This window comes from Leiobunum rupestre, chromosome 6 (genome assembly GCF_980474605.1).
Source record: "Leiobunum rupestre chromosome 6, qqLeiRupe1.1.hap1, whole genome shotgun sequence".
Taxonomy (NCBI): domain Eukaryota; kingdom Metazoa; phylum Arthropoda; class Arachnida; order Opiliones; family Sclerosomatidae; genus Leiobunum; species Leiobunum rupestre.
Window position 1 is genome coordinate 41,948,387 of NC_143389.1, and position 10,526 is coordinate 41,958,912.

Here is a 10,526-nt window from a genome sequence, read left to right on the forward strand (position 1 = left end):
TTTGAATTAGAAACACTTACAAAATAATGTTCAGTATGGTTTGGTAAAAATTACAGGCGGCCAATACCTTAACAAAACATTTAATTTGCTTGTCATTCAATAGAAATTTAAATATCCAAATTTTAAATAAATTTCCTACATATTTTATCATTTGAATTATTTTATTATATTAAAATTGATATAAGTTTCATTAGCACCAAATTGTCTTCTGAATTTAATTTGATCAATAGCTACAACTTGTATAGCAAATGTTAAAAGTTTAATCTATTTCAGTTTTTCAATAAATTTAAAAATAGTATTTCTGGCACTATTACATTTCTTATGAAATTCTACTAGTATCAAAATATTTAAAAATTTCATTTAGCATAATAACTGATAGTTAAAGGAAAGGTTCAGGTTGTTTTATTTTTTTGCTTAAATCATTTTATGGATTCAAATATTATAAGTTAAGTGGTTTCTTTTTGCCTGTTCTCGGACTAACAGTGTACTCTTTTTAACCTAAAACGTTTTATGCGCCTGTTCTGGGGATGAGAATTACTCCGCCCCATAAACTATTCGCTTGTTCCAGAGTATTAGGTCTACTCTTTTTACTCCTTCTGAAAAGGAGGTGTAAAGAGCATAAATCGGATTTTGTTGTCTGCTAAAAAGGTCACATTCAGCCATTTTGTAAAAAACTTCGAATCACAGAATAGGAGTAAAATGACGTCATAGCATTACTTTTCTTACCCTACTCTGAAATCACGGAACAAGAGAAAAGAAACCACCTACGGTTCTCAATAACCAATGGAAAGTTCGGTATCCCTCACATGACAGCATTTTTAGAATAGATCTTAAAAGAAATTGATTTGAAAAACTTCAATGGTTCATTGTATAAATTGGCGTGTGCTGGTTCGGAAATGATAATATTATTGGCTAAGATTGACAAAACAATGCGTGATATCATCGATATTCACTGTGGGGTGGGGTTCGATCCCAGCTTGTGGCACTGGCCCCTGGGTGAAAACTCAGAACTACTCCTTCTGCGTTGAGTTTGCAACCAGGCCACCTGTTTTAAGGCATTATAAGTCGCTAGACGACTTGGGCCTAAAGCCAGGCTGTCAATGCTCTTCGTAACGCCTCCATCCTACCTTTCACAAGCCTTTGCTTTGTAACGGAGACAATGCCTTGTGGAAAGCAGGATGGATACGAAACAGAGCCAGTGTGCGCCTAGCCTAAGGTGGTGCCTTGGGTATTAGCCTAGCTGATTATTATTATTTAAATTTAAAAACCTCTAAAAATTCAAAAAATACTGTCATGTGAGGGCTAGTTAACCTGCAATTCCTTATTATATAACCGAGAAAGGGAGAATTCTACTACATTATAGATATCTTCCCGATTTTAGTCAGAGGCAATCAGAGATCTGCGTCTAGCTGGAATATAGAGAAGACTGCTTTAGAAGAAAATGGATGCGTCCAGTGTTAAATAAAAAACTAAAAACTTAAAATGCATAATTAATGAAAATTTTTTTGTTGTCGATTTACTATCTTGAGAGCTTTGTCGATGCTATAAGTAACAGTTAAATGGCAACTGAACCTTTCCTTTAAGTAAAATACTGATCATCATTGATTTAATCCAAAAACTTTCAAGGCAGTAAAAGTAGTTTTTAAAGCTAAATCTTCTGGTTTCATTTTCAGATAAGCCGCTATCATTTCTACAGTAACTGGAAGAGAACATGGCTCATTACGTTGAAAAGTGCAGTAACGATGCAAAAAATTTAAAGAAGTTTCTGTTAAGGCACTTTTGATATCACCAGATATTTTTGAAGCTCTCGTATTCGGATACATAAAAGGAGAGTCACTTTCAATTAGTAGACGATCCAATGGAAGGATTTTTTCCTCCAATATCTTTCGAATTCCTTCAGCAGATTTATCTTTCCATATATAACCTTGAACACAAATAAGTTACCAAAAAAAAATTTTACATAAATATATCTGTAAAATTTCTACCTGTAATTCCAATATAACAGCCCAAAGATAAGTAATTTAATGCTTCCTCTACATTTCCAGTGAAACTGTGAATAACCACTGGAGGAAGGTTCGGATGGTATCGTTTAAGAGTATTAATAAGGGCTTCGTGAGCATCACGTTCGTGTACAAATAAAGGTTTCTTTAGAGAGCACGCTAATTGCACCTGGAATTTAATATTGTTTGTTTAATATTGTTATGAACCATTTAAGCAGTAACTCGGCTTACTTGTAGGTCCAATGCTTTAATTTGAATATCAGAAGGCGAAAAATTTCTATTAAAGTCAAGACCACACTCTCCAATGGCAACGCATTCAGGATTCAAGGCAATTTCCTTCAAAGAATTATAAGATTCTTCCTCTATCCAACTTTTGGCATCATGTGGGTGTACTCCTAAAATGTTATTACTTTCACAATATTGTTTCTTTAAAACTATACGAATAATAGTATTTACCTGCAGTGCAGTACAGCATTCCTGGATAGAGTCTAGTTAGACGCAAAGCTTCTTTACTTGTATGAATAGAAGCTCCAGTTACAATAATTTTCTGAATACCTATGAAATATACGCCTATTATATTCAGATATCCAGTAACCCATGAGCATTGAAAACCAGAACATAATGCGAAAAAGCTTTAAAATAATTTACCGGCATCTTTACAACGATTCAAAACTGCGTCAAAATCTCTGGAGAATTTCTTGTGAGTCAAATTGGCACCAATATCAACTAAAAAGTATGGGTAATTTTCTGTCTCTGGTGTTTGTTTTTTTACATTTCCATTATCTTCTACCCCTTGCTTCTGAGCTTGTTCATCCATGAGTATGTCTGACTAAGAATACCAAAAGTTATTACTACAAAAACTAGACTAATTACTTAAATCAAAAGTTTATAATGTCTCTTACAAGAGAAGTATCCATCTATTCCATTAAAATGAAACATGTACCTTCAATTGGACACGATTTTCCTTCCAAACCTCAGATGTCTAAGCACCTTATTATGGCTCAAAAGTTACTGCATATATTATTATGTCTAACAATTAAACAATTTAAAATGTACGTTTCAAGTTAAGTTAATAGCATTGGTAGCTTGGATTAATAAAAATATGTAACATATTATTAATAAAAGTTGGTAGCATGAATACTTTTCTCATAAGCGATACCCTAAGACTTGACTACAAAACTACTTCAAAATACTTAATAATGAACTTATATTTATATTATCACTTTGGATTATCATTTCTTAAATTAATTCAACCCACTTTATTAAATAATAATATAACTAAAATAATAATTTTCTAACCTTTTCAAAATTAGATCGTATTTGTTAACGGGATTATGGACTTCGTCGTTCGTCCATGTTTTCATTAAACCTGTAACAATAACCATTAACCTCTGACCCTAAGGTTGAAATTGTGTTCTGCAGCATATTCTTCCGCTTTTATTAAATTAAGCCTTAGATTGTCAAATGCTTTTAAAAAATAATACACGAAAATGAAGAATCGATTAATTAATAGTAAATGATGGTGGACATAAATTACAGCAGTTCATCCGAAGATGAATCTCTTGAAAATAAAGATAAGAATTTTGGATTGTTAGGCTTAAGTGATGATGAATTGGAATTAAAAACAGAGATAGAACTTAATTATCTAAAAGCTGGAGCAATATTGGACGAAGAAACGCACAATATTGGTACCACATTCATAGGACCAGAAAATCTTTCACTTTCAAATCAAAAACCTAATGAGATTCCTAAAAGAAAAGACTATGACAATCATAAATACAAAAATTCAACTAAAAAACAATGCAACCATTTGTTAAGCAGATCTAATACATCAAATGATTCCCATTTTAAAGAATCAAATAAGTTCAAATGTATTTCTTCTTTGGATTTATATGATAATTCTTTATCACCTACTGTTAAACAACTTGTTCTTTGCACATCATTAAATGGATCATTGTCTATCTGGGACTGGGGATTGAAGAATGAAATTTTTAACAAAGTAATCCACATTGGGGGTTGTAAGAGAGGTCTGTGGTTTGGAGATCAAGTATTCTCTGTTGGTTACGACAAATTTGGAAGGCTCTATGATTTGGAAACTGGTAATAAATAACATTGGTCTTTATGAATAACTGATGGCAACACAAAGCATTTTCTATTTATGTCTAGAGAAGGAGTTATTTTTTTGTGAAAATGAAAATTTTGTAACAAGTTGTTGCACTGGTAAATCAATTGGAGATAATAATATATTATTAACTGGTACAAAAGACCTGATTAATGTTTGGGATATTAAAATGAACAGTGTAAAACCTGTCAAAACATTCAATATTAATTGTGGACAGGTAAATTAATCAAAGATTGAAATAACTTTAATTATTAAGACCTCTTAATTAACAGGTGCTAGATTTCAATTTTTTGCCAAATTCAAGAAATTTGGTTTGTTGTGGAGACAATGTAAACCGAGATTCTTGCGAAAGGAACTTATCTATATGGGATTATTCAAGTGGAGCCCTTCTTTCCAACGAAATCTATCACGTTAATATCTTTTTTTTTAAATCTCTATATCAATAAATCTAATTTTTATCCTTCATCAGGAAAGATATACTTGTGTACGATTAAAGATAGACCCAACTAGAAATCAGTTTCTAGCTCAAACAAATGGCAGTTATATTGCTGTTTTTTCAGCTAAAAATCCTTACAAAATGAATAAATATAAACGCTACGATGCGCATAAAGTAAGCATTAATACAAAAAAAAGTTATTTTAAAATAATTCCCTAATTGTTTTGAAACTAGGTTGTGGGTTACCCTATCGACATGGCATTCAATCCTAGTTTCACAACTATAGCTAGTGGAGACTGCGATGGAAATGTCTACCTGTACAATGCCAACACTGCTAATGTTTTGTCTGTGCTTAATACTAATTTAAATTCGCCAATAACAAGTTTAGTTTGGAATTCCAATAATAAAATAATTGCTGGAAGTTGGAATGGTTCTTTGAAATTTTTTTAAATATTGAATTTTGTAAATACTTTTTAAAATAAAAGGGTTTTGTTACGTAAATGAAGAAAACTAATCAATTATTAATATTTAATTCGTGAAGTACACAAATATCTGAATTACTTAATATTTCTTTGTACAAAATACTTTCATATGAAACTCTCTTAATGTACATGAAATTTTGAAACTTCAGGACGAAATTAAATTCTTTTAGGATACGGTGAAAGTGATTCAAACTAGTAATAACTTAAGTTTTTTGAAAGAGTAATAAGAAACAAACGTTTTAATTGTTAAGCCAGCCCAGGCTTATTTGAAAAGTCATTTGATATTATTTTGGTATAAGCCATTTTAATATTTAAAACATAATTCATATCTTTTGCACCTTTTAAATACTTGATGAATCTAATGTAATTAAGATACCAGTATATTATGTCTTTGGTATTTCGGAACCCCAGGTTCTCTAGGCTGAACCACAAACACAGGAGAGCACAATAGGCACTTTTTATCCATATATATATATATATTCTCCCTAATCTACTTTTCAGCTTTGGGCTGTACTTTTTTATACATTATTTAAAAACAATATATTAGTATTACTTATTTCTAGTTAGAAATTCATTTATCACATTGAGGAGGGAGGGAATATAAAACTTATTCCATAAAATCTCAAGAGTGCATTTAATTTTTTTTTATAATTTGTTTTTGACATTTTATACATTAAACATTTTCGCTAGCACCGAACTATTCCAAGGTCGTCTTTATATAATTTTACAACATTTACATTTTGAAACCAGCTTCGACTTAAGCCTACAACTGTTCCGATATTCTATCTAAATTAAAATTCATTTCTTACTACTTTACAATACCTAGTATATTACACTTTCGCTGTAAACTTTATAAAAATGCATAGAAGAATCTGCAATTTATTTCGCTCTCGTAATTTCGGAACTTTGCTCAGAAACAATAAGCTTTAACAATAGTCTAAGATAATTTGAACGGTGCGTTAGCTAATCTAACAAAACCTTACCCTGAAAAATTTTGAAATTGGATGGGCTAAAAAAATTGCAGATTTTGCAAGAAGGCTAAATAATTGTTTCTGTGCTGGTGACAGATCCTTGTCTTACCCTAAAATTGGAAGATTCTGCACTGGAAGAAGATTCACTACGATTCCTAGTGTGCACGCAGGGCATGCCTACTTGCGTCGATTTATGGGCTAACAAGTCTAAAGTTTTATGAAGTTTTTTTTGACACGAACAATTTTTATTGGCTATACTCCTTTCTTTTGCTCTTTCTTCTAAAACTTTGGCCATAATAGCTGCGGAAACTAAGTCGGGGGAATTAGGACCCGAAGAACCATTTTGATTAGGTGTTTTTTTTCCATTGATAGGCGGGGTTTTATTGACGGAATAAACCATTGCCGTTGGAGGGAATGTCGCTATCGGTACTCTAATAACTTTGGGTTCGGAAGAATTTGCCATAGAGTTCGTATTTTGATTTGTATTATTGGTCAGTAACGACTGGTCAGATTTGCGACTAGACTGTCTTAAGGCCCTTTGACTTAGGTGAAGTCGAACCTTTTCTTGGAGATCAGATGGAAGCTGTTTATTAGAGAGAAAAATTATATAAAATCATTAGTGCTTAAACAATTAGTATTAACGTCTAAATTCAAAATATTACCGTATTGAACTTATGAGAAACAAAATTTGAGGGTTTGCACTGAAGTAAATGAACCGCTACATTGCAATCATTACGATATTGTTCCTAAAACAATATTTCAAATTACTTTTAAGCTTTTCAAACGGTAGAGAAATAAAACCAAAGTAAAAATTACATTTTCCTCTTCGAGTTCAGATATTGTTAATTGGGAAGATACAAATTTCGATGTCACATCAGTTAACTCTCTTGTTAAATTTGATTTTTCAGTTTCATATTTATCAACCTAAATATAGCAATTTTATTATTATCAAAATAGTTCCCTCTTTTAAATATAAAAACATTACACACAATTTTAAGTAATTTATCTTCTAGCCCCTGATTAACTTTTTGCAGTTTTTTATGACTTTCATATAGCCTTTGAAAATCGAAATAAACCTACGTTAGTAATAAGATAACCTCTTGTTAAATTAGATATACAACCTGTTATATTTATCTTGCCAAAATCTTAGTTCATCCTCTAAATTGAGCATTTGTTGATCGGGGTAACTTCGAGCCTCATTCATCACTGTGGTTTCCATTTGTACAATGTGATAATCTCTGTCGCGTAGCTGTCTTTTCAAAACCTCAATTTCATGATGTAAATGAATACTTCATTGTCAAAGGAAAAGAAGAAAGATTACTATAGAGAATTTTACTACATATTTTAGCGATTTAAATAATAAAAATCTAATGTTGTTCGTATACTATGCCATTGTTGGAATTAAAATGACTCGTTACCAAATAAAACTACTTGGTTTTTTATTTTATTCCTGTGTACATTTACTAGTAACATTGAATGCACATAAGTCATTTCCATCTTTCAGGTAATAATGATTAAAATTGAAATAAATTATTTAATTTAAATCTGCCAAGGGATGGAGAAAATTTCCCCAAAAAATGAAGGGCTTTCATTTCTTTTAAAATCTGTTCTCTATGGGAGTTCTAAATTATAGTTCAATGAAAGGTGGGAATCTTTCTACATTTGACTTTACAGCTACTGGAACCCATTTAGTAACAGTAGGCCACCAATCCCCCACCCCCCCCCTCCCATGACTACACTGTACAGTATTAAAAACCAATAAGCCTAGATTAAAACACAATTTACCTGTTATTATTAACACAGCTTTCACATACGCATCCGCACTCCTAAAATTAAGAATAAACTTAAATTAAAAATAATGCTATTCATATTGGTCTAAATAGGTATTGTCGAAAATCCCTACTTAAATAGGAAAGCTAAATGTAGTTAAAAGAAAAGACTAAAAATTAGGTCTAGGCCTATCAAAGCATTGAAGGTTAGCGTAGGTGTAGTGATAAATCGGACTCAAAAAGGATGGAAACAAACCTTCCATCCAAACGCTTTGCTGGGAAGCACAGTTAGCACACTGATTGTCGCGGAAGACATTTTCGTTTTTATAGCTTTGGACAAAGAATCTTCCCCTTCAAATGTCGGACGTGCTTCAAGCGTTTGAAACTAAAGTTCGACGTATTTCGTTGCGTGTCAAAGCGCGTTTTTATAATTGTCGAAACTAAGCTTAGTCTCTCCCCCACTAAATGTCCCGATCGATCGCCGCCACGATTTGTCCGAAGTTCCTTTCCCCCTCCCCATTCAGGCACAAATTTCGCGCAAGTTTCAAGAGGGGTAGATCCACCCGCGGAAATTGAAATACATTTATTTTAACTTACCAAAATATCGTTTTATAACGTTTTTTGTTAGAAAAAATTACGTAAAAAACAAATAGTTTTTTATAGAAACAACAATATTCTATAGAAAACCAGCAAAAGATCCGGGGCCTTGGCGTCTTGCTCAAGAGTATTGACCAGTGCAGTAGCCATAGGAAAACTGTGCCTCCCTCTCCCCCAAAATAAAATTAAGAAACTTTTGTGTGATAATTAAATTTTGATTATTTTTTTGTAATTTCTGTGCACTTCTAACCACAAATACAAAAATTCTGGCTATGCCATTGTTACTGACAAAAGTTGTTTACTTATGTGATGTGTAATATTCTTTTAACAGTAAAAACTGCAGGTAATTTAAATTAACAAGCATAAGATATTAGAAAGAAGGATTAATTGATTACGATAGTTTTAACGAGAGTTGTTATAGTTTTTATAGGTATTGTAATTAAAACGTTTAAAAAACTATGACTAACCTGACACAAATAGGTCCTTGAGGCATTCATGTTTAAATTGTTAATTAGCTGCTAAAGTTTATAATCATTATTTTAAAATCCTGAAAATAAAATTTTAATTAGTTTCCCTATAAATTAAATAGGCATATTAATTAATGAAAATATAGATCAAATAATATCAATAACATATTCGTATAAACTGAATACACTCTTGGTATTGCCTTGGAATAAAAAGTATTCTTAGAAATTAATGGCAATTTTGTTTTACATAAAAAGCCTAGAAAGTACTTAAATTATAATACATTTTAAAGTAATTGGATTCATGTAGAAATCGCCAAGTATGTATATTATTAGTTTTAAAATGGAGTTTGATCTTCAAACGTATGTTTGAAAGCATTATCAGAATGTATTATCTTCCCCCTCTTGCACTTGCAGGGGGCACATTAAGTTCTAAACTAGATTTTACGTCAATCAAATTAGGCCACATACTAAAGCTAAGTTAAACTCATTGGCTAGCTGAACTTGAACTACATTTAGGCGAGGAAATGGAATATTTTTATATTCAAGATTTTCCTCGCTGGTTTTTTCCATGGAAGTAACCTTGCAGTCTGTGGCGAAACTAACATAGGTTACCAAGGCTTAGAAATTAACATTTGTACGATCTAAATAAACTGATCAGAATAAATTATTGTTACATTAAACTTACTGTTTATTATACACACTGATGATACTGAACTATACAGGGGCAAAAATTTTAAATTTAATTTAATTAAGACATAATTTAGACGGGATACATTTCAATGACACCGTCGAACTTCGAAGAAACATCTCGACGTCAAACAATAAAACGTGAAAAACCGATAGAGTCGATATACTCCGCTAGATGTCCCTACTTTTCCATAGCCAAATTGTAATCGACTTTCAGCTCACTTTTTGAATGAGTGTTTCTGACCTGAAATTTTATCACCTATTTTTTTAAAGTTACTAGTTAGACTACATCGTAATCTTATGCATTTTAAGTTAACGGTTTTGTTTAAAAATCTAAAATCAATTCTTTTTTTAATCATAAGTAACTTTTAAATGGATTAAGATTATGGCAAACATTGAATTGAAACTACTCCACTTACTCTACTCTCATTCTAAGAGGAAATACTAAAGATAATCTTTCTGATTACAGTCTCAAACTTGGTTACCTCGTGCGATTTGACCAATTATCGGTTTATCTATCCGGTGACATATTGACCAGTCCCACGAACATGGCTAAAAGTTACAATGCCCCTTGGTGGTTAACTTTACCCTGAACACCTATGCAAAAAGATTAGAACATTTCAATATAAAAATATATAATATAATATTTATACATTTTTAGTTCATAAAATGTATATTACTCAATATTTCTCATAAGCTTACAAAATGCACAATTTTTTAAAATATTATTATAATAAACGTTGTCCATTGCTTCATTTCAAACTGAACTAAAGAACTAAAGAACCAACTTTTTCTAGTCATAGACAAGAATGCATAAAAAGAACGCTGAGAATAGAGCATTTAGAGGGAAATGCGAGGCCAGAAAGGGATATACAGCCATACCTGTCGCGAAGGCTAGAAGAGGGAGTCTGCTCTCGCGTTTCGTTGGTTGATAGCCTCAGGTAAGCGAGTCACGTGATTTAATGATGGCGGGAATCGCTAAGAGAGAGGGGGGA

General features: G+C 31.8%; 3 protein-coding genes across 8 annotated transcripts; 1 reads left to right on the forward strand and 2 right to left on the reverse strand.

Moving 5' to 3' along the window:
- Positions 1-94: 94 nt before the first annotated feature.
- LOC149941007 (uncharacterized) lies at positions 95-3,431 on the reverse strand. 4 transcript variants are annotated; one of them, XM_090177190.1, is made up of 6 exons: positions 3,300-3,431; positions 2,649-2,825; positions 2,457-2,555; positions 2,232-2,395; positions 1,986-2,169; positions 95-1,924 (listed from the first exon to the last, which is right to left on the reverse strand). In XM_090177190.1, exons 2-6 carry the CDS (start codon positions 2,815-2,817, stop codon positions 1,599-1,601), a joined length of 942 nt encoding a protein of 313 aa, XP_090033316.1. In that variant the 5' UTR covers positions 2,818-2,825; positions 3,300-3,431; the 3' UTR covers positions 95-1,598. The 4 variants fall into 4 exon arrangements, with proteins under 4 accessions (XP_090033316.1, XP_090033314.1, XP_090033313.1 ...); XM_090177188.1 differs by having other exon boundaries at positions 2,649-2,829; positions 3,300-3,429; XM_090177187.1 differs by lacking the exon at positions 3,300-3,431 and adding an exon at positions 3,142-3,191 and having other exon boundaries at positions 2,649-2,829.
- Positions 3,386-5,053, forward strand: LOC149941008 (WD repeat-containing protein 25-like). The gene is made up of 5 exons (XM_090177182.1): positions 3,386-4,099; positions 4,167-4,339; positions 4,395-4,532; positions 4,592-4,732; positions 4,793-5,053. Exons 1-5 carry the CDS (start codon positions 3,517-3,519, stop codon positions 5,006-5,008), a joined length of 1,251 nt encoding a protein of 416 aa, XP_090033308.1. The 5' UTR covers positions 3,386-3,516; the 3' UTR covers positions 5,009-5,053.
- Positions 5,054-5,072: 19 nt separating this feature from the next.
- LOC149941009 (uncharacterized) lies at positions 5,073-10,035 on the reverse strand. 3 transcript variants are annotated; one of them, XM_090177185.1, is made up of 8 exons: positions 10,017-10,035; positions 8,845-8,924; positions 7,797-7,837; positions 7,133-7,300; positions 7,001-7,067; positions 6,828-6,935; positions 6,674-6,757; positions 5,073-6,594 (listed from the first exon to the last, which is right to left on the reverse strand). In XM_090177185.1, the coding sequence occupies exons 2-8, from the start codon at positions 8,872-8,874 to the stop codon at positions 6,079-6,081; spliced, it is 1,014 nt and encodes a 337-aa protein (XP_090033311.1). In that variant the 5' UTR covers positions 8,875-8,924; positions 10,017-10,035; the 3' UTR covers positions 5,073-6,078. The 3 variants fall into 3 exon arrangements, with proteins under 3 accessions (XP_090033311.1, XP_090033310.1, XP_090033309.1); XM_090177184.1 differs by lacking the exon at positions 10,017-10,035 and adding an exon at positions 9,530-9,706; XM_090177183.1 differs by lacking the exons at positions 8,845-8,924; positions 10,017-10,035 and adding an exon at positions 8,037-8,288.
- Between the last annotated feature and the right edge of the window lie 491 nt (positions 10,036-10,526).